General features: G+C 37.7%; 1 protein-coding gene across 4 annotated transcripts in view; it reads left to right on the top strand.

The window, feature by feature from the left end:
* flna (filamin A, alpha (actin binding protein 280)) overlaps nt 1-20,581 on the top strand; it is a 55,031-nt gene extending 34,450 nt beyond the window's left edge. The window contains exons 22-47 of one of the 4 annotated variants that reach the window (XM_087306871.1): nt 7-180; nt 1,927-2,089; nt 2,206-2,366; nt 2,501-2,668; nt 2,758-2,881; nt 3,952-4,108; nt 4,202-4,391; nt 5,153-5,176; nt 6,962-7,209; nt 8,131-8,217; nt 9,720-9,819; nt 9,917-10,057; nt 10,169-10,297; nt 10,425-10,598; nt 10,831-10,992; nt 11,784-11,987; nt 12,078-12,230; nt 12,311-12,433; nt 12,514-12,780; nt 13,119-13,256; nt 13,358-13,473; nt 15,984-16,116; nt 16,266-16,442; nt 16,536-16,754; nt 17,097-17,300; nt 19,514-20,581. In XM_087306871.1, coding sequence (XP_087162997.1) covers nt 7-180; nt 1,927-2,089; nt 2,206-2,366; nt 2,501-2,668; nt 2,758-2,881; nt 3,952-4,108; nt 4,202-4,391; nt 5,153-5,176; nt 6,962-7,209; nt 8,131-8,217; nt 9,720-9,819; nt 9,917-10,057; nt 10,169-10,297; nt 10,425-10,598; nt 10,831-10,992; nt 11,784-11,987; nt 12,078-12,230; nt 12,311-12,433; nt 12,514-12,780; nt 13,119-13,256; nt 13,358-13,473; nt 15,984-16,116; nt 16,266-16,442; nt 16,536-16,754; nt 17,097-17,300; nt 19,514-19,698 — 4,121 coding nt within the window. In that variant the 3' untranslated portion in view covers nt 19,699-20,581. The remainder of the gene's footprint in view (nt 1-6; nt 181-1,926; nt 2,090-2,205; nt 2,367-2,500; nt 2,669-2,757; nt 2,882-3,951; nt 4,109-4,201; nt 4,392-5,152; nt 5,177-6,961; nt 7,210-8,130; nt 8,218-9,719; nt 9,820-9,916; nt 10,058-10,168; nt 10,298-10,424; nt 10,599-10,830; nt 10,993-11,783; nt 11,988-12,077; nt 12,231-12,310; nt 12,434-12,513; nt 12,781-13,118; nt 13,257-13,357; nt 13,474-15,983; nt 16,117-16,265; nt 16,443-16,535; nt 16,755-17,096; nt 17,301-19,513) is intronic. The other 3 variants (XM_087306873.1, XM_087306872.1, XM_087306874.1) reach the window with 3 other exon arrangements.
* The last annotated feature ends 3,501 nt before the right edge of the window (nt 20,582-24,082 follow it).

Raw genomic sequence — 24,082 nt, forward strand, 5'->3', positions numbered from 1 at the left:
CTGTAGGTGTTTTCAGGGAAGCCACTACAGATTTCACTGTGGATGCCCGTGCGCTCACTAAAACCGGAGGCAATCACATCAAAACCTGCATCAACAACCCATCGGGCAACCGCACTGAAGCACTGATCCGAGATCTGGGAGACGGCACATATCAAGTGGAGTACACGCCTTATGAGGAGGGTGAGTGTTAGGGCTGTTTCTGTTTCAACTTAACATGATTAAAAAAACAAAACAATTGGAATTCTTTGTGCAAATTTCTGAAAACTGTTCTATTTGATTCTTATCCATCATGGGTATTATGTGTTTAACAAACCTGTGGAATACAAGACCATATATGGGGTGCGTGCGTGATTGCGTGTTGTTTTTTTCAACAAGGAATATCACATTTTTTGTGGATTTGTATAAACAGATTTTGACATGAAGCTATTCAAGAGTGCAAATGAAAAACTTGATAATTTTCATTACATTTATTGTTCAAACATTATGTCTGGGGTATTTGAAAGATTTTTAAAAGGTGCTTTAAGTTTGTGAATCTCTCTATGAATTTTGATCTATCTGTTATTGAAAGTACAGTTGGGCTGTAGAATTATGGCTAAAATGAGAATCATGATTCGCACAATTTTCAAGATCTCGATTTTTTTTTTTTTTTTTCACGATTCTGTATATGTAAAATAAAGGTTAATAAGAGTAAGCTATTATTATTGTTATTTCTCAAATTTATGGTAAAACAACAACAATAAGAATATCAGCCATACGTGTAGTTTTACTATTGGTTAAAATGCTCAATTTTGTATAGTTCTGGAATTGTGCATTTGAACAGACTTTAAATATGTCCTGGTTGTTTATTCACAAAGTGATTATCAGAATACAACTTTTCATAATTTTGAAGTTGAATTATTATGTTTGAGACTTGTGCTTGTCATTTGTCATTGACAACAATATTAGATAATTTTTTCCACTGGTAAATTGAAACATGTCATTATCGGATTCCCTCTTGCATTATATTCAACATTATATAGGCTAGAGTAGTTATTACTGACCTAGTAAAGATTTATTCTCATACGCAACACTGTTGGGTATGAAAGAAAAAAGATATCAAATGCTTGTCGTAATCATTACGGACTTTTGGTTTTACTTTCACTGCCGAGTATGCTTATGACATGGCTGCCGTCACTTTGAGAAAAATAAAAAAATTAAAAATACACACACAAATCATACTTCTCGCACGACCCCCAAACAATTGCTCTGTGCATCAAACTGAATGTTATTTACAACTTTATTACCTGTTATTCACAGCCTGTGCAGGTTCTGTTCACTAAAAGAAGACATCATTGGAGGGCACACGCGCTCTGTAAACAGTACACTGTAGTAAACAAACAGTATGTCCGCTCATGCGTGAATACATCACATTAAGTCAGAAATTAAACTTTGGAGTAAATTATACCTCTTAAATACATCAGGTGACACTTTAATCGCCATTTGGAGGCGTCCGTGCTGCTGAGCAACGCATATAAAACAATGTGAAGTCTTGTGCACCTATAAAAATATAGGTGACTGAATCGTAAAAAAGAAGAATTAAGATCATGTGTAGAGTTGAATCAAAATTGTGACCTCTTAAATACAGGTGCTTAAATACAGTTAGGATAAAAAGAAAAACTTACCAAGCATTTATTATTTTGATAAAACATACAATCTTTTCACTCAAAAAGAACACTGCAGCTTGTCCCCTATCTTTCTACTCTAAGAATTATTCATAATTTTTAAATTTTTTTATTTTAGTAGTTTAATACATAAAATAAACAAATTTGATAAGGTGTGTACATCCATGCATTAAGGTGGTTATTTTAACAGAAATATGCACCGCTCTTTAAAATGGCTGTGAAATGACAGTACTTCACACTAATCTTTTGTACCGTATGTTAACAGGTACACACAGTGTTGAGGTTGCATATGACAGCTCCCCGGTTCCCAAAAGCCCCTTCCGTGTGCCAGTGACCGAGGGCTGTGACCCGGCGCGTGTGCGTGTGCATGGTCCAGGACTTCAGTCTGGCATCACCAACAAACCTAACAAATTTACCGTGGAGACCCGGTGAGCAGCATTCTGCTTTGCGTTTCAACCTTCAGCTGCTGCTCCTTCAGTCAAATCAAAGTCTTAGTAGATCTTGGATTAAAGTGCTCTGCCTCACTACTTTGTCTTTTGTGCAGTGGGGCTGGTACTGGTGGACTGGGGCTGGCTATGGAAGGACCTTCTGAGGCCAAAATGTCCTGCACCGATAACAAAGATGGCAGCTGTTGTGTTGAATACATCCCATATGAGCCAGGGACATACAACCTCAATGTCACCTATGGAGGCCAACCAATCACTGGTCAGATTTCATAAATGTTATTATATGACTAATTTTATTATTATTATTAGTTTAATTATATTTATATTCTTCTTTATTTTCCAATTCTCATAGTCCATATCCAAATATTGTTTGTTTTTTTTGTCCTGCCACAGGAAGCCCTTTCTCTGTACCTGTCCATGATACTGTTGACCCAACTAAAGTGAAATGTCAGGGCCAGGGGCTTGGAAACAACGTGCGTGCCAATATCCCACAGGTCTTTTCTGTGGATGCAAGCAAGGCTGGTATGGCGCCACTGCAGGTCAGAGTTCAGGGACCCAAAGGTGAGGAGTTCGATTTTTAAGAATCCTCTTCTTTTTTTTTTCTCTCCATTCCACTTAAGGTTGTTGGTGACAATATTTATGTCTTGTAGGTGTTGTGGAGCCTGCTGAGGTGGTGGATAATGGTGACCAGACTCACACAGTCAGCTATGTGCCCACAAGAGAGGGGCCATACTCCATTAATGTTCTGTATGCTGATGAGGAGATCCCACAGAGGTGACTTGGAAAAACAGATCAGTCTTCCTACACCATAGAGATACCACTTCACCCAAATAATTTTCTAGGCCATGTTTTACTTGCTATTATTATGGATCTAGCTGAGATTTATTACCAATTTTGACCATAATCAGAATTTTGTTACAAATCTCATTTTTGCTGCACTTTTTCACTACACGTCTTGTCAGTAGTGACTCTAAAGAGAATCTTTAATTAATCTGAAATTGTAATTACCTCTGGAAATGGATGAACAAACTCGAAACATTTTAGGCTACATTTTTACTTGTATTTTGTGTCATTAATTGATCATTCATATGTTAATACCAGTGTAAATGGTGCATTAGTGATGTGGTAATTACTACACTGTAAAACTCAGTAGTCAATTTTATCAAACTAAATGAGTGTCGGTAACTCAATTTACTGAAAGTTAATTCTACTAATTTGAAAAGGGTTTTGAACTTTGTTGAAAGTAACGAGTTAATTACATACCCCATTACTTCAACTTGGAGTAAGTTCACAGTACTCGTATAGATATTAGTTAACTGAAGTTGTTTGTAGCAATCTGTTTCGATAAACAGTTTGAGTTGCCTTAACTTATTGGGTTTTACAGTACTCAATTGGTTTAAGTTCTCTTTATAATTGGGTTCTACTGTGCTCAAATTCCTTTGTTTACTTAAATGGAGTAAGTTCACAGTACTCATTAGGATTAGTTTTTAAACTTGAATGGTTACCTTAACTTTTTGGGTTTTACAGTGTATAAACAATGGTTCATGCAGTAATATACAGTACATACATTCTGTGAGTAAATATGATTATATCAGACTTTTAACACCCTAGATAGTGAGTATTAATAATTATTTAAATGACTATTTAACAGCATGCAGTATTTAATAGCAGATTAGTTTATGCTCGGGCCTCAAATTTGGCATTTGAAATATTGTGAAATTTGTGGCATTGGCATGGACTACCGGAGTTGGTATTATAGCAGGTCTGGTGCATTTTTAAATTCCCTTGGTCCCTGTCTTTCCCTGCTCTTTATTTTCCCTCTCTCTTCTGCCTTCTTTATTCAGTCCTTATAAGGTGAAGGTTCTGCCCACTCATGACGCAAGTAAAGTCCGTTGCAGCGGTCCTGGCCTGAATACCACTGGTGTTCCTGCCAGTCTGCCCGTGGAGTTCACTATTGACGCCAAAGATGCAGGAGAGGGACTGTTGGCCGTCCAGATAACTGTGAGCTGATGAGTCACTTTACAGCCGTAGCATGCCCACTGTCTAGTACAACCTTTTTAAATAAATCCATTTGCTTCTCAATGCTTATTTTAGGACCCTGATGGGAAGCCAAAGAAGGCTAACATTCGTGATAATCAGGACGGGACCTACCTTGTGTCCTATGTGCCTGACATGACCGGCCGTTACACCATTCTTATTAAGTATGGTGGTGATGAGATCCCGTATTCTCCATATCGCATTCGAGCCCTGCCTACTGGAGACGCCAGCAAGTGTACAGTCACAGGTATGTTTGTACATTTACTGATCACTTCCACATGTACAGTGCACAAGCTGTTTATATTCATTTTAGATTGAACTATTGAGCTGCCAGAGCTTTGGAGGTGTATGATGCACAGCATGTCTAAAAGTCAATACTGTGGTTTGGCTCTACATGACGATCCAATAAAGAAGGCCTTGATGATAATTCAATATGGATGAGCATAAATACTGTCATTATTCACCCAAGCCTGAACATAATTATAAGAATTTGAGGTTGGTTCACACTCTTGTGATAACGAAATAAAATAAGATCTCCAGTACAAAATCATTAGACTATTAAGGTTTTTAGTTGCTGAAAAATGAGCCTCAGTGCTTATTTTCCATAATGCACAAAAGAAAGGGTGCCTCTTTATTTACCATTTTCTGAGGTCCGAAGATCATTTGCCAGTATATACATCATATCAGTGGATCTGAAAAATCCTGTGGTTTGGAAGCCACTGGAAAGTAAATGTTTTGGCTATCCACTGTGTTGTTTGAATCATTTTTTTTTAGGTATTATCTAAACCTCAGTGTTCAGGCTATTTTTTATTTTTCCATAGAGTTTGTTCAGTGTACTTCTCTAATCTTCACCCCCAACCCAGACACACATACACATATAAATCTGCTGTTTAGCAGCGCTGCTCACATTCCCATCACTTCATTCCTCACTTGCACATTTTGTTGAATTTTTTTTTTTGCCCTGATTGTTACTTTTTCACTTTCCCCTGCTCTGCTTCACCGTCTCAGTCTCAATTGGAGGTCATGGTTTGGGTAAGCGCTTTGAATAATGCTCTAGTCTTGTCATTTGGTTCTGCATGCAGAATTTTGCTGTATACGATGCAGAGTTTGCCATTCTCTCTTGTACTACTACTACTATAGTGGAGATGTACTTTTATCCTGCAATTTCTAATTTAGTTTTTTAAAGTACAATAGTGAAGTAATGATTGACTAATCACTAACTTTACAGCTCTTTGATATGGTGGAATGTATAAACTCATGGTATTTATTTTATTTGTCTCTGCTTGCATTTTTTATTTTTTTTATGTTACTAAATTTCCTATTTAGTGCCTGGAAATTTGAGGTAAAAGACAAACATGTTAGTAGATCCATCATTTCTTTGTAGCAGAAGTGAAGATGGTGTCTAGACCAGTCATTCTCAAACTTAAACTTTAAGGGTGTGCTCACACTAGGTACATTTGCCTTAAACCATGCCGAAGCGCACTTGTCCCCTCTCCCTTCTTTCTTGACGGCCTGGACTCACACTGCATTTTGCCTTCCGAACCAGAGCACGCTTAAGTCATCGATGATGCGCCTATTCAGTTTAACAGGAAGAGAAGCACTCTTGCTCAGCCTAGTGGACATTGCTTTAGTTATATCGTTTTGTAATATTTTTAGTCATTTGGGATGCAGTGAGATGCAGTCAAATATTTAGCTGAACATATCCACAAATTTTGACGCTCATAAATTATCAAAGTCATCGTGCTGCATGTATTAGGAGGTTTGCTGAAGGTGCAGCGAGGGGTTTGTATCTTTAATAAACTACGACAGTTTGTGTTTATTGAACAGTAAGAATGATTAATAAATCCATATGAAACGATCCCTTAAAAGAGACGTTATCTTTAGTTTTTGACTCGGGAACGCTTTGCATTCACACTACTAGCGTACTGCGCCTAAGCTCAACTGAACTGCGCTTGGGCATACTTTTTTCAACTGGGCTAGAACCAGCCAACTGAATCGCACATGGGCCTGATTCGAAGGACTCGCACTTGTCAAACGAACCAGGAATACGTGCCTGGGCACGGTTCAGATAGCATAGTGTGAGTACGCCCTAAACTACCCAACCCATAAGATGTTTTCAGTTTTTATTGATTTATTATTTTTATTTATTTTTCATTTTATAGTAACTAATTGAGCCACAATATTTTGAAGTATTTAATATCTTCTCACAGTTTGTGATTTTTATCAGTTCCATCCTTTTTACTCCATTTTAAGGTTTAATCTTGAATTGAGAATTTTTAAATCTCATCGTTCTGACTTTGAATTGGCTTTGTAATCATTTCTCAATCTGAATAGTGAGACATAATGAAAATACATTGTAAAAAAATGTATTTTCTTGCACAGTTCTGACTTGGAACATTGTTTTCGTTCAATTTAGATTTTAGATCTCGGTATTGACTAAATTAACTCTTGAAATATGTGAAAACAAAAATATATATTCTGTGGCAGAAACAAGCTTCTGTAGTTTGTGTACCTTAAATTTAAAAAAATATATTTTATTTGTATATTTTTTTGTAACCCCATGTTGAGAACCACTGGTCTAGAGATCCAGTTCCAGATGTTGAATATATATGCGTTTATTTATTTAGTTTTTTTATTTCTATAAATGATTGATTTCTCTTGTCTAAACCCCTCTGTTGCCTTGAAGCTCCAGACATTTTGCATCTAGTGCATGGTGGAATGTAACTACGGAAAGATGGGTACTAAACTCCCTATTAACAGACCGTCTCCCTGCTTTTTACTTGTGATCATTGTTAAGACTTTCTCCATGTTCTGTAGGAGCTGGAGTTGGTCCGACTATTCAGATTGGAGAGCAGACTGTCATCACTGTGGATGCGAAGGCAGCTGGGAAGGGCAAGGTGACCTGTACCGTGTGCACACCTGATGGAGGCGAGGTGGATGTGGACGTCGTGGAAAATGAGGATGGAACGTTTGACATCTTTTACACTGCACCGCAGCCTGGGAAATACGTGATCTGTGTGCGCTTCGGTGGAGAGCACATCCCTAACAGCCCCTTCCAAGTCACGGTACATACATGCCATGCACATCATTTATTCATACACATCTCCTTCATTTCAAACAGTGGACAAACTCTCACAAGCAGCCTCTCCAAAGGAGTAGACAATAAATATACACTGTGAATGTTCAGTTCCAAACCGTCATTATGGTGAGAATTAATGCGTAGTTTATTCTTGAAATTATGGTGTGGCAAGCATGAATGCTCAGTTTAAGGGATTAGTTGATCCAAAAATACAATTGTCATCCTGAAACCACCTTTCAGCCAAGGATGCACAGAAGTTTAATGTCATAGGTGATTTTTTATTATTATTATTTTAATCACAGTTAGAGGAGTTTGAAGTTTTCAGAAGTTAAAATGGAAACCTCAAAAGCTCCTAAAGTGCCTTTTTTAAAATGTGTGGTCGAAGAGTACAAGTTTTTATACATAATATTTTGAGAGAATAACATTCTATAGGACATTTTGTAAACTTAAATTTTTTGTGGGTATATTTTTGCCTTTATTTTTAACAGCAACTGCATTCATTTTCTAAATAGGGAAACTAATGATTTGCGTTTAGTCTTACAAAAACTACCTAGTGTGTTCCATTAGGACCATGCTGTTTATTTATTTTAACTCACCATGGACCATACCATTTTTTAAACTCAAACCTGAATAAATTTAAATGTTGACGGTTGCTGCTATTCCTTAGTTAGTATGTTAGCAGAGCTCAGCATGCTTTATTATTTGAAATCATAGCTGTGTTAATGTAGTTAAGTCAACGTTATAATTGTGGTTTTGGGAAAAACTACGTTTAAAAAAAAATGACTCTAATTTTGAGATGAACTGTGGTTTTAACATGGTAAGAATCTTGATCTCTTGAGCTGTCCTCCTGGTTAAGCTGCTGTGTCACTGGAGGGATTTCATCTTTGATTCTGTTGCCCTGTCTCAGGCTTTGGAAGGTGACTCTCCTGACCAACTAATGCAGCAGAGCCAGAACCTGCAGTACGCCTACGCGCCCAACATGGGCCAGACATGGGTACTGACACGACCCTCTTTCCTCCCCCGTCTCCATTTCCTGCTCTGCTACCCAATCTGAGTCCCCAATCAGTCCTATAACGTCCTCCCCTTTTCACCCTCTTGGTTTTTCCCTCTTCCTCCAGGTGTAGGGTTCATTTCATCTTCCCATGACTTCATGTGGACTTCATGCGTTTTCATTGATTCATAGAATGACAGCCATTTTGGACAGCAGTAAATGTGGGAAATCTGCATTTGGACAAAATGGCTGGTTGTTGCAGAGCTTGTCTTGTCTTGTGTTGGCATTTTAGATGTTGTTGTTTATTTGTATGTTGTACATCATCGTTGGTCACATTGTGTCACTTGTCTGCTTGGCTTTTCCTCCACCCCCTTCCCCAGATTGGTCAATCACTGACCAATCCTGCAATCTCTCATTAGAACTTCATTCTCTCTCACAGTTGGTGGCTGCATCATCCTCGTCATCCTCATCTCCATTTTATTTTTTTCCGTTTTGGTTTTAGGGTACTGTTGTCATGTCTGCTATGTGCTTTCATCTTTATTCATGTACAAAACATTTGTTGTTGTTGTTGTTGTTGTTGTTGTCATTGTTGTTTCATGATATCAAAATCATAAGCACTAACATAAAAGGTTGGGATCAGTATTAAATGAAAAATACCTTTTTAATTCACTTAGAAAAGTAAGAGTAAGATCTTCTGTAATGTTATAAGTCATTTCTAATACAAAGTTTGTCTAGATGAACATTAACTTGAGAGTTTGTAATGCATGTTTTACCACACTACTAGCATAATTTTTAGCATGATTACCATAGGCTAGTCCTAACATGATTTAGCATGCTGCTAGCATGTTTTATTATGATATACTACACTCCTAGCATAATTTTTAGCATGATTGACATAGGCTACTGCTAGTATGATTTTTTTTTTATTATGATTTACTACACTGCTAGTGCAATTTAGCAAATTGCTTGCATGTTTCTGACATTGCTTGCTACACTGCTGGCATATTTCTGGCATAATTTATCATATTGCTATCATGGTTTAGCCTACCACAAGCATGTTTCTGATTTGCTGGCATATTTTTGGCATCATATATTGCCCTGCTAGCTCGTTAGCATTGCTAGCATGTTTCTAGTATGATTTTAAACGCCGCTAATGTTTAGCACTTTGCAAATAAATTCGGCTAGTGTGAGCATGAGATTGCTTTCAAACTGTCTAACTGAATTCCACAAACAAATAGCAATGTTTGTGGCCATTTAAATCGTTTTATATTTTCACAATGAAGTTTCTGGATTCTTGTCTGCTGACATTTTATTTCCAATTGGTGTTGCTGATTCTATACTTGCTAGTCATTTTTTAAAGTGGTTTAAACTAATATTAAATGAACTAACAAGATTTCTTAGCTTTAAACCTCAGAAACATGCATTTTGCTTCTGGCGGCCATCTGTTCATCCGTTCAATTTCATTTTGCATGGCTTCTATCTGATTCCCTTGTGTTTCTTTACAGGCTACAGATGGGCAATTGGGTATGAATGGACTGGATGTAGCTGGACTGAGACCCTTTGACTTGGTCATTCCTTTCACCATTCAGAAAGGAGAAATTACAGGTAAACTTGTGTAAAAGTGTATTTATTTATTTTCAGAAATTCACTGATTTCTAGGTGATGATTATGTTAAACAATAGAAATATTCGTTGCCCCTCAGGTGATGTACGAATGCCCTCTGGAAAAGTGGCCAAGCCTGATATTACAGACAACAAGGATGGCACAGTCACAGTGAAATATGCCCCAACTGAGGCGGGCCTGCATGAGATGGACATTAAATATGATGGAATACACATTCCAGGTAAAAGACATGTATTCTCAATGTACAAACTGCTGAAAAAGTTCATCATAAAGGGAAATGTTTGGTTGAGCATAGGGTTGCTCTTAATTATAAATTCTTCTGTAATTTTAGGAAGTCCATTGCAATTCTACGTGGATTATGTCAACAGCGGTCATGTGACTGCATATGGTCCTGGTCTAATTCATGGCATGGTCAATAAGCCTGCAGTCTTCACAGTCAACACAAAGGATGCTGGAGAGGGTATAGATCCTCACCTCTGTATTTGGCTTTAATAATCAATTAAGCTTTTAATTATCTATTATTGGACCCTCTTTGTGCTGTGGTTTTAGAGATCAAACATAAACATCTGCTGTTGTATGTTTATTAGGTGGTCTGTCTCTGGCCATCGAGGGGCCATCAAAGGCAGATATCAGCTGCACTGATAATCAGGACGGTACCTGCACTGTTTCATACCTCCCTGTTCTTCCCGGAGACTACAATATCATTGTTAAATACAATGACAAGAACATCCCCGGCAGCCCTTTCATGTCCAAAATCACAGGTGCATTAAACAAGATATTTATAAGAAAATAGCAATTTGACTGCTTTTATTGCAGTGTTGTCAATACTGATGTTAGATTTTAGTTTTTCAGGCAAATGGCAGTTTTTTTCCTAATTCTGATTGCTTTATACTTCTAACTGCAACTATTTAGCAGTTAATAAAAAATGAAAAAAACTCTTCAGTTTTGATATGCCAGTCAGTAAATCTGTAGTCATGAACTTTTTGTCCACAGGTGACGACTCGATGCGCATGTCTCACCTGAAGGTGGGCTCAGCTGCTGACATCCCTCTGGACATTGGTGAGCTTGACCTCAGTCAGCTGACAGCCACACTCACCACCCCATCCGGCCGAGAGGAGCCTTGCCTGCTCAAGATGCTCAGAAATGGGCATGTGGGTAAGTGTTTACAACACTGTGACTTCACATGTGCTTCCTCCAAATTCGCATACTATCTATTCTAAATAGTATTTGAAAATAGAATTAGTATGTCCCAAATGTTGAAAAGAGCATTAGGTTCCCGGATGGTTTATTATTTCCAGTGGAAATTTGAAGTGTTGAACTGTCCACGCTCCAACCACTAATATTGCCCACATTGCATTGCGCATTGGACGTGAATTTTATTGGAACTACAAATGCGGGTGAAAAGTGCAAATAAACTACAAACATGATAGTTGCACGGCCAACCGTGAAGCAGAGAGGCTTCGGTAAAGATGCTTGTATGACTGCTAATTAATATCTAGCCAACCGGAACAAGTTTCAATCATGATTTCAGTGTTAAAGTTCATCTGCAACAACACAAACTTGTATAAAGACATGTTGGGACATTAACGTCTGAATACATATTTTGCCAAAGACCTGAGTAGATTTCTCTGCATGAAAGACTCTCGAATGGCAGATTATCCTGCTCCTGCTTTTCCAATAAAGTAGAAATTAAATGTAAAAGAAATGTGGATGATGTGTGGATTGTTGACAGGGCTCGGCGATATAACGATTTGTTGACAAAGAAGTAGTATGTCCAAGAGCTTGCATACTCTTGTTTAGCACTCAAAAGTATATACTTTTCCTTCACAAAAAAAGTACATACTTTTAGGGTGTAGTACAAGTATGTGATTTGGAACGCAGCATTCGTCACGTCAAGCTTGAAGTCTCCAATTGTTCTAACCTGAGACCTCCTTTTTTCTCTTAAGGAATTTCCTTTGTGCCCAAGGAAATTGGCGAGCATCTTGTTAACATTAAGAAAAATGGACGCCATATTCCTAGTAGCCCCATTTCTGTCATGATCAACCAATCAGAGATCGGTGATGCCAGCCGTGTACGAGTAACTGGTCAAGGCCTGAGTGAAGCTCGCACCTTTGAGCCCGCAGAATTCATCATTGACACTAGAGATGCAGGTGAATGGAATTTTCTTTATGTATTTGCGTGGTGAATTAATTTATGCTGTTTGTTTGTATTAAACATTTATAATTTGTTTTGTTTGATAGGATATGGTGGACTCAGTTTGTCTATTGAGGGACCTAGTAAAGTGGATATCAACACTGAAGATCAGGAAGATGGCACCTGCAAAGTGACATATTGCCCCACAGAGCCTGGAAACTACATAATTAACATCAAATTTGCAGACCAGCATGTGCCAGGTATTTGCTGCTGGTTGCCAGTTTTAGATTAAATCTGGTGTATAACTTCCATACTTTATTCAATATCTTCACTCCTACAGGAAGTGCTTTCACTGTGAAAGTGACAGGCGAGGGTCGGATGAAGGAGAGCATCACCCGCAAAAGAAGAGCTGCTTCTGTGGCCAATGTTGGCAGCCAGTGCGACCTCAGTCTAAAGATCCCTGGTAAGACTTGCTCTTAATGATCATGCTAATGTTTATTTTGTACTGTAATGCATCTATGTCTGTTGCCCTGTGCACTGCAGAGATCAGCATTGCAGACATGACCGCTCAGGTGACCAGCCCATCTGGCAAAGTCCACAAGGCAGAGATAATGGAGGGAGAAAACAACACCTACTGCATCCGATTCGTGCCCACAGAGATGGGTGTGCACACAGTAAGCGTGAAGTATCAAGGTCAGCATGTGCCTGGATCCCCCTTCCAGTTCACGGTGGGACCTCTTGGAGAAGGAGGAGCTCATAAAGTCAGAGCTGGAGGCCCAGGATTAGAGAGGGCAGAAGCTGGTGTACCAGGTATGAGATGTTTGGTTTGTCTACATATTTGGTTAATACCCTCCAAAGGGTGCTTGGGGAAAACAATCATCCCCAATTTTCCCCAGTAATGATTTCTTTAATGGTTCTTGGTGACTCGTTTGGGGCTTTAATGTATCTGGTCATGTTCTGCAACAAACTAAATCTGAAAAATCCTCAAATGTGTTGTCATTTTGATTTATTTTACTGCTCTTGAACAAGTCAGAGTCTTCCAATCCTGAATTGTAAATATCAAACATTTTGACTTGCTTGATTTGGCTACCTCCAACTGGGGGATACCTGAAGTACATTTTAACGCCTCATATTTTATCCATCTTCAGCGGAGTTCAGCATTTGGACTCGTGAAGCAGGAGCTGGTGGTCTGTCCATCGCAGTGGAAGGACCCAGCAAAGCAGAGATTGCTTTTGAAGACCGTAAAGATGGATCCAGTGGTGTCTCTTACATCGTCCAGGAGCCTGGTAAGGTTTTCCTTTTTTTAATTGTTTTTATTTATTTATTTTTTTACTTCAGGGCTCATCCTGAAGATGACTATAAGCTGACAATTCTCTATCTGTTTTAGGCGATTATGAAGTATCCATCAAGTTCAATGACGAGCACATCCCTGACAGTCCGTTTGTGGTGCCTGTGGCCTCGCCATCTGACGATGCCCGCCGTCTCACTGTTGCCAGTCTTCAGGTGAGGCATCGAGAAAGACAGACATTTGTCCACCCAGAGAACCCCAAGTCAGCCCTTGGCACAGCAGCTAAGACAATAAAAAGGCTACCATAACACCGTTTGTTTTGGTTTATATAACATATCATTTCAAAATGACAGGTAATTGTTGGTAGGGATGGGTGAAAGGGACATAAAAGTATATCACAACATTGTCTGGTATTTATTGATTTTATTATAATAATGACCATAATCATATGCATCTACCAAGAGTTTTTTTTAAGAATATTTATTTATTATTATTATTATTAATAATAATTAATAAAAGAATCTTTATATCAAAGTGTTGAGAGCGTGCGCGCACACACAAACACATACACTGTACTAGGTTTCATTCATACTGGACGCTATAGGGTGCCCTTGCACAAAATCCAAAATTCTATTACTGAAGTTGTCAAACTTTCCCCAGAGTAAAACAAACAAACAAACAAACAAACAAACAAACAAACAAAAAAAAACTACCCTGCCCATTTTTATAAGAATAAAGATTATTTCTAATGCAGTGCTCTTTCTGTGATCATGTCTGGGTCCAAAAAGAAGTTAATTTAAATTCCTTTCATATCATGTCAAACATTTGTAGAAAATTGTCTGTAAATCTCTTTGTAATCTGGCTTTTTTTTTTAAGTCATGCTATATCAGGAATTTTTATTTGTAGCTTTTATTTTAATTTCTATTTAGTGATTTTTTTTTTTTGTTAGATTATAATTTTTTAGTTTTTTAGTTTTTTTTTTTTTTTTTGTTTTTTACACTTTCAAATATATATATATTTTTTATGCTGTATAATGTAGGGTTGGGTCGATAGATAAAGCCATCATCCATTGATGATGGCCGAAAGACATCGTGATGCTGAGTCGGCATCACAATCCTCCGCCCCTGTTGCAGCATCAACCCGCTCGTGAAAAATACACATTTAGGCCCTGTTTATGTTAATACATCTTAGTTTTAAAATGGCATTTTAGAATGATAACAACCCACGTTTACACTGGCGTTTCATCGTCATCTCCATAGTATACTGCTGAAAATGCACATCATGTGACCACACACACACACACACACACACACACACATACTCTGGTATGGGCTGTAGCATATGCATACATCTAAGCTCCATGCAGTCAGCAGGTGCTTTGAGCACAAAACCTGAGAGCAGTGGACGTCAGACAGGTTATCAAGGATGTACCGCTGGAACACGTCTCACTATAGTTGTTAAACAGGATATTTTATTAATCTAGTCTCTATCTAACAACTTTTTAGTCATTTGAATCTATCAGGTAACGGGTCACAGCGTTAGTACACTGCTTCAATCCTACGATTTCACGGTTGTACTTTGTAATTTTAGCAAAAAACCTCAGATACTGTTGGTTGTACACCTTTTTACCAACCAAGTTTGTTGACGATCACTCTGCCTATTCATGCCAGAGTCCCGTGGAAAAAAGTGATTGACAGGTGGTAATTTGTGTAACTTTGTTTTATCCATAACCAAATCATAAATAAAGACCATGTGGGTCATGTAGTTGAAACGGTAGGCTACAAAGAATTAATATGTCATGAATTTAGTTATTCATAAATTCACCAATGCCATCATTCATTGTGGTGCTTCACATAAACATCGTACGATGACAAAATTGTTGACATCGCCCAACCATAATGTAATGCCTAATGTTATGGTTAAGCTGTTTTTCAGATCTGTTTTATTCCTTTTGGGCTCGTCAACTGACAATCAGTCCAGGATAATAGAAAAGATTGTTTTATTATTTGCTTATTTTCTTATTAATATATAAGCACAACCATGGCTTGTTTTCACATTCTTTTTTTTCTCAAAGTCAGGAAATTTGATTATTTGGCTTAATTTGGAAAACCGTGTACACATGCTAGTGTAGTACAATTAATTGATTGTAGGTCTATTTTATATAATGTAAAGACTAATTCTCATTGGTATTTTGCAAATGATAAAATATCGCCCATCCCTAATTGCCATGCAAGACTAGTTGCGCTCGCATACATGCACATATTTAGTAGATGGGTAAATCTTTACAATTTATATGGTTTAATCTCAAAGTTGCATACACCAATAATCACAGCAAAATTCCACCATTTTGCACTGCTGCTGTGTTCATGGGTTGTGCTGGGGTTTCTGGGCTACTGAAGGACTGTTTGTGTTTCTCGTGCCTTGTCCTAAAGGCTCCCAACAGCCCCTACCACCAGCATGAATTATAGGCTAAAGGGTTAAAGAGGGCGAAAGAGGCTTGTCTTTTCTTTTCTTTGACTTTAGACTGTTTCCTTTTGCTTGGGGTGGAGGGCTTTCATTTCTTGGTCTCTCAAAGCCTCTCTCTTTAACTCTGTTAGCCTGAAGGTAAGAGTTGGAGTCATATTGGGTGAAGACCTGTTGCGTATTTAAAAATGTTCGATTGAATGCCAAATTTTATACCAGCTTTGATTTCCGAGTTGAGTGTGGCAGTGTCGTGTTAATGCAGGAGTCCGGGTTAAAGGTGAACCAGCCGGCCTCTTTTGCTGTGAGCCTAAATGGGGCGAAAGGAGTCATCGATGCCAAAGTTCACAGTCCATCAGGAGCACTTGAAGAGTGCTGCGTCACCGAGATCGATGAAGGTAACCATTGGTTGAAGGGTTGACGCTTGGTTTTGCATATTAAAATGATCTGAGACTAAGGCGTTTGCATCTTTTGGGAATGAGCACCCTCTACCATCTTATGTTGTTGGTCAAATTTAATCTGACTGATCTTTCTTATCTTTTCTCAGATAAATATGCTGTGAGATTCATTCCCAGGGAGAATGGATTGTACCTGATAGATGTGAAATTTAATGGTTCTCACATCCCTGGAAGCCCCTTCAAGATCCGTGTTGGTGAGACGGGTCAGGCTGGAGATCCAGGAATGGTGTCTGCTTATGGAGCTGGTCTGGAAGGAGGCACTACTGGTACAAAGAGCTTCATATATTATGTTCAGTGTGATTTTTGTATGCATTTGAAAGTAAACTAACAGTAGACTAACTCTACCATCTCTTCTACAGGATCGCCTTGTGAGTTCATTGTAAACACCAGTTCAGCTGGCCCTGGAGCTTTGGCGGTGACTATCGACGGGCCGTCCAAGGTGAAGATGGACTGTCAGGAATGCCCAGAGGGCTACAAAGTCACCTACACACCTATGGCCCCTGGAAACTACCTAATTTCTATTAAATACGGTGGACCGTACCATATTGTTGGTAGTCCATTCAAAGCTAAAATTACTGGTAAGAAAACAACAATACTTTATTTAATGAAATACAGTATAAACTAAGTACTTTTTCATGCTTTTGTTTTAAAAATGAACTTCTATATGGACTGATTTTGTTCAAAATTATGCATTTCAGTTTGTTCATGTTCTTACATTTACTTTTAATTGACCTTTTAAGTTTGAATTGACTTGTTTACAATTGTTTTTGTACTTATTGTATTCATAGTATCCATATGTTTTGCATATGCACAATTTATTTTTAGTGTGAATTTTTCCATCACCTCCAATACTTCATGTTGCCTATCTGGTAGTGGTCACAAGCTGTTGTGGTGTGTAATTCCAAGCGCATGTGTTGCAGGCTCCCGATTGGTCAACAGCCACAGCATGCATGAGACTTCATCAGTACTGGTTGACCCTGTGACCCGCAGCATGACGACCAGCCAGCAGGCAGCGCCAGGCTGGGCCAGCTCTGATGCCAGCCGCGTAGTGGCCAAAGGTTTGGGGCTCAACAAGGGCTTCATAGGACAGAAGAACACTTTCAGTGTGGACTGTAGTAAAGCAGGTATGACCTGTGTTTTAAAATGCATTAGCCCTTTCACACACAAAATCACACCAGTGTGATTGGACTACACTGGTCCATGAAGTGTATGAAAACCAGAGTGATTGCAACATTCAAACAAGAAATCAGTTGATGACATGTGAAATACACATTTTGATTACATGCTGAGGCATAGAAATAGGTGTTTGGTGCTTGTCATGAATCACAATTTGCCAGTTTTCATGCAATTAACTTTTATTTTAGGTTTTAGACTTAACAAAACACATTTACTATCAAAGCAGCGTTTATGAATTGTAAAATATATGCTGATGGAGATGGTGATTCATAATTATTTCAAACATAATTGGGAGATGTGCTTTATTTATCTAAGGAACACTTTTGCTACTGGAAAGTTTCCCCCAGCCATTTTCTTGTATTTTAGGGGGGAAAAAAGCCTAATTAACATGTTGTAAATCCAAATGATGAAATACACATTCTTACACTTGTATGAGAATTGGAATATCATATTTCACAACATAATTAAGACGTTTATCAATATTTGCAGAAAAGGAGGGGAAAAAGAAACTATATATATCCTCACGATGCATAACAAACACTGGGTTGCCATGGAAACTAAATGTATTTGTTTTAAATAAAGATTACATTAAAAAAATCTCACACAGTGGTTAGACAGGAGTATTTAAAACATTCATGTAAAAGAGTTAAACAACCAGAAAACAGAAATGTGCGCACATCTGAGATTCTGGTGCCCGATGAAAAAACAAACAGTGGAAAGTCAAAAGAAAATAGTCACACTCCCACTTTTTTTTATTGTAACATTTTAACCTATATGGTCTTCATGAGGTTAACCTGATGAAGACCATGTAAGTCGATACCAAAGACTGGATATAGATGTAGCATCTGTGTAGTCAACCATTAGTTTATAAAGAACGCAAAAGAAGCTACACGTAGGTGTTTTTGTTCGTCGCCATTTTTTTCGTGCATCATCGCACTGACCGGGGGATACCAAACAAGGGCAAAGAGGCAGAGCGGGGTGGAGCTACAGATGCCTGCTAGTATTTTGCTTAGACTGGCTTTTCTTTAGGAGAAACGCTTAATACTTGCGACTCGTTTGTGTTCTGACCACTTGTGCTTAGTCTTTTAAAAACACAGTTGTAATGCACTGAGCCACTAAGCATTGTTCTTATGACAATTTTCTACATGAGGAAAATGTGAATTACTTCCAAACACATCATATATAGTCTGTGTTAGTAAATGTAAGGCTATTGATGAAATCCAGGCATAACACTTTACGACAGTGTGTCAGATGACTGTCAATCAATCTGTCAGATTCAGAAGTGCATTGCAGGTCTAAAAGAAAAATAAATGATGAATTATCTTAAATAAAACAAATTCATGTGTAGATATGGTGTACAAGTATATAATTTTTACTCGCCTAGGGAAATGGAGGCCACGTGAATGGTTTGTGAGCAGAATAAATTGCACACAGCATGCCATATTATCTGATAATTGTAAGAAATAATTCTAAAAATGTAACTGACTGTGTAAAGCCAGATAAAACAAAACAAAAATGCAATGTATATGCAGAGTTCAACAGCTAATCAGCCAGAATCAGCTGAGGTGAAGTTACTGCGACCAGCGAGACCTAGCTGCTACTCAAGTGGCCACGCCCTAAATTATGCAGACTTAATATAACTTAATAAAAACGGAACTGATGAGTTGTAAAGAAATTCGTCCCCTCACAGTTGTCATGAAGGGTAATAATAGCTATATGCACCAAAAGCATTTTTTTGTATCACGCTGTAAACATGTTTTTATCAGCTGTAAAATTGGCCAATTTAGCAATGCTGTCAGTGAACATCTGGAGTTTATGGAGCCAGCCCCTAAAGGCAAGTCGATGAACTGCAGTTTTAGTTACTTCCGTATTGGCTTCACAAGGGAGAGCGAGAGGTTGCTGCTTGGTTTTTACACTTATTTGAGAATAGGAATGTCATATTTCACAACATAAAGATGTTTGTTAATATTTGCAGAAAAGGGTTAAAAAGGAAACAAAACAATGTCATTATCTTAATGCGTAACATGGTAAACACTGGGTTTACCATGTGAAATCGATTCGTTTTAACAGTCACATTAAAAGTTTCATGTTAAAGTGTTAAACATTCAGTCAGTTCCTATTAGCTTTCAGTATCTGACTATTTCTTCATCTGACCCCTCAGGGAGGAACATGCTCCTGGTCGGAGTGGATGGACCCAAAGTGCCCTGTGAGGAGATCCTGGTGAAACACCTGGGCAACCGCCTCTACAACGTTTCCTACCAGCTGAAGGAGAAAGGAGAGTACATTCTGGTGGTCAAATGGGGTGATGAGCACATCCCGGGCAGCCCGTATCACATCACTGTCTAGTGGCCCTCCACAAAAACATCCATCACCATTCAATACATGAACACTGAAAACTGTCTCTTCCCTCTGCGATCCTCTCCAGTATCTTCCTGCACCACTAATCCGCTTTCAGGCAAGAGAGGGATTTAAAAAGAAGCACCTTGTGTCACTGTTTGCCAGTCATTTTTGGATCCTGTTACATTCAGTAATCCTTTAAAACAGAGGGTCCTGGTGGCGTTTGCTCTGTGATTTCTGTCCCAAACACAGAGTAGCTGCTACTGTTTTTTTTTTTTTTTTTTTTTTTTTTTGCCTGGTTTAGGAGACTGCTGTACAGAGTAACCATTGCTAGTGAGTAGCAGGAGAACTTTAGATGTGATTCAGCCGCTTGTTTAACACAGATTTGTTTTGGTTTTAACTTGCCATTGGGTGAAGTGACGCTTAACCATAGACTGTCACGTAGACTGAATTAACACTGGTGCCAAAGCTCTGTGGGTCTGCTCCTCCGTCTGTGTTTTGAGTATCTTTCAGTCTGCAGAGCTGCCGTGTTGCATCCGTAAAAAGACCGTTAGATGGCGATTTCAGCAACACCAAAGGGAAATTACATAGTGGAATAAAAGTGTTGATGACAGTGTCGTTTGGCTGAAGGTGTAATGAAAGGGAGAATATTGACGCTTATCGCTTGAGTTACGCTGGTTTAACGCACTTGGAAGCCCTAATGTTTGTGTGGAGAAACGTCACTTTGCTCTCACTTTGTCAGCTCTTTAGCTCGTTGTGCTCCATTGTCAATGCATAATCAGTGTTTCTGAATTAAAACAAAACAATTAGTTGTGTCAAAATAAATAAATAATGGTTTGTCTTAACAGTATTTTGATACACAATAAAGTTGTCTTAACTATTTTTCTGTCAATCAAGATGTGTAAATGTCTTTCTTGGGTGTGTGGTTTTAGTTTCCTTTTTTTTTTTTTTTGTTTCTCATCTATCACGTGAAGAAAATAGAGATCTTGAACCAATATAAAACCAGGTGGAGACTTTGAGATTTCTTTTTCCATATGATCTATTTCTCGTTTACTGCCATCTGCTGATACTCTCACACTTCAACAGCCACCCTATAGATTAAAATCAATGGAGGAGAGAGCCTTCTCTGCTGCACCCAGGTTAATGAATGCTCTCCCTTATTCTGTAAGAAGTGCCTCCACACTAGCTAGTTTTAAGACGATTTAAGACTGTGTTTTTAGATTCTTGATCATAGTTTATATTTTAGAATTTTCTATGTATACTTGTATTTTATTGCATGTTTGATTTCTCCGTTTTGGCGCTTTAGAAATGGGCATTGTGAATAATTATTATTCATCCATTCATTTTCTTTTCAGCTTAGTCCCTTTATTAATGTGGGGTCGCCACAGCGAAATGAACTGCCAACTCATCCAGCACATGTTTTACTCAGTGGATGCCCTTCCAGCTGCAACCCATCACTAGGAAATATCCATACATTCTCATTCACACACATACACTATGGACAATTTAGCCTACCCAATTCACCTGAACTGCATGTCTTTGGACTTGTGGGGGAAACTGGAGCACCCGAGGAAACCCATGCGAACAAGGGAAGAACATGCAAACTCCACACAAAAATGCCAATTTGGTCATTGATTTTACTTTTTTTTTATTTTTTATTTTTTATTTTTTTGAGTAAACAAGAAGGTTGTCAATGATCTGCACCATTATTCTTACATATGGAGTTTGGAGGAATTAAACTTGCATTATTAAGAGTAAAAGGTTCCCCTGTGCTGTTATTGATGGGAGAATAGTTGAATTTTAGGAATGTTTTTTTTTTTATTCAATACATTTGTGTGTATTTGAAAGCACATTTTTGGAGATGTTGCAAAGAGCAGGTAAAGTGTTTTATGATGCTTTAGGTCAGGTAGCTAATTTCTGTTTCTTTATTTTTGTGAAATGGCCTGAAAATTAGCTATTTTATGGAACATTACCATATTTATTTTAAATAATTAGTCTATATGTTTACATGTACTGCCAGTTCTATAGAGTAAACAATAAGAACTTCTGCCTCTATTAAAACCAATATCTCTTCTCAGGTGGCCTGTTCAATTAATGTGGGGGTGGGACTAATTAACCCATCCCCTTCAAGAAAGTGTCAATTAGCAAACAACTAGCTGTGGTCACGCTGCACTTTTCTCCCTGTAGACTTCCATACATCCACACGCAAAGCGTTAGACCGAAAATGCAAGCTTGTGTGACAAATTTTGCAGTTCGCTGTGTTAGAAAGTTCAAGCTTGTTGAACTGACCTGTGAAATTGCATCACATGATTGTGTGAGACCAATCGAGGATCGAAACATGACCCTTTTGGACAGGAATTTAAAAGATGGATCAACCATTCGCTTTTTTTAATGTCTAATGTCATCTTTTTTTTGATCTTGCCCCTATTCACAGCACTGTACAACGGAATTTTGCATGCACAAACTCTTGTGTGACCGCAGCATAAGTCTGTATTTACATTTAATGTACTCCCAGTTCCATAGAGTAAACAATAAGAACTTCTCCCTCCATTAAAACTAATCTCTCTTCTCAGGTGGCCTGTTCAATTAATGTGGGGGTGGGACTAATAAACCCATAACCTCCAAGAAAGTGTCAGTCAGCTACTATTCCATGAATCCACACACCCACACACAGACAGGGGGAAAACAAGAACAAACATTAGCTCGTACTGTAGACATAGAAAAAAAATAAAAATAAATAAAAACACACAGACATAATCACAAAACATGAAATTAAAACTAGAGAGGGTATATAACTTTTCAGAGGGGTCACTTGATTGCTCAATTGAGATATAGATTTGCCAAACAAATCAAGAAATTGACCCCAAGTAGCCAAAACTATTTTTATGGAGCTAGTCTTAAAAAATCTGAGTCTCTCCATCTGAACAGATATCGTACCAGAAATCCAGTTCTGGGGTAAAGGTGTCTTCCAATTGTTAAGCACTAGTGTATTAGGGTTACAGTTAGGGTTAGTTTAATTAAAAAATATGTTTGTCCAGAATCTGTTCTCTGCTGTCTTGCATCTATTGCACATTGGTGAGACAGAAGGAAAGATTTTATGGAGCTTGGCTTTAGCGTGGTGTAGACAATGTATGACCTTGAATTAAATCAGTTGGTGTCTGCTGTTGACTGAGCATGACAGTATTGAAGTCAAACTATAGTTACATGTGTCTGCCGAGAATTCAATTCCCAAATCTTTTCCCCAGGCAACTATAAATCTCATAAAGGATGCTGTAGCACAACTTTCAAACAAACACACAAATTAAGAAATAAGATGTCTAGAATCAGAGGGCTTTATAAAGATATCATAAAATACATGTTTTTTTTTTCTGGACAGAGTTCGAAATTAGACTTTACAAAATGCCTGATTTGCAAATAACGGGAAAAATGTGCATGAGGGAGATCAAATTTCCCTTAATTTACTGCAGGAAGGACATAAAGATCCTTGATAAAAACAAACCGTTTTCCCTCCAAATATATTGTTTTATCAGTTCAATTTATTCACTTTTTTAATAAATTTAACAAATATTATTGTGATATAATAATAGTAATATTAAAATGTTCATGTGATTTGTTTACAATACAGTTGTAAAGTTATATTTTCAGTCTTTTAGTAGATATGCTATATGAGACTTGCTTTGTTTTCCAAATAAGTGGATCTAAATAGATTTGCATTGTAAAAATTAAATAAAAGTGTATTAAAAAATTATTATCCTTTATTTTATATATATATATATATATATATATATATATATATATATATATATATATATATATATATATATATATATATATATATATATATATATATATATATTGTTATGATACTCCTAAAATAATTCTGCATAAATCCACAATTTTTTTATTTTATTTTATTTATTATTATTATTATTATTTTTTTTTTTGCAAAATCTTCTGCAGAAATAGCAAAAACTGTCTGCAGATACTGTCTGGCCCTACTGATAGCTATTGCTTAGTTACTTATGATGCATCAAAACACAACCTAAAGAAAAGTTTCTGAGTAAATGCATCAGGTTGACGCCCATCACTGGCATGCAGATGAGTCAGAAGAACAGTCAAGAGACATAAGCAGCTGTTCAGTCCATATTAGGAAAGCGGAACTCTGGTTTTCAGGGCCCTTATCTGTTTATTGATTAAGGCCCCCAGGTGAGGTCCTTATTAAATGGGCCCCGGGTATTTTATTTTTATTGACCTTTTTTCCGCTTTGAGATATTCCATTTAAATAGTTTTGTCAAAGTTTTGACAATCTGTCACACACAGTTTACAAAGGTACTTGTTCGGGCGGTTTAGTTTGTATAAAGTAGATAGCAGTCAGATAAACGATGGCTCCTGC

The sequence above is a fragment of the Danio rerio genome, chromosome 23 (genome assembly GCF_052040795.2).
Source record: "Danio rerio strain M-AB ecotype USA chromosome 23, GRCz13ab, whole genome shotgun sequence".
NCBI lineage: Eukaryota > Metazoa > Chordata > Actinopteri > Cypriniformes > Danionidae > Danio > Danio rerio.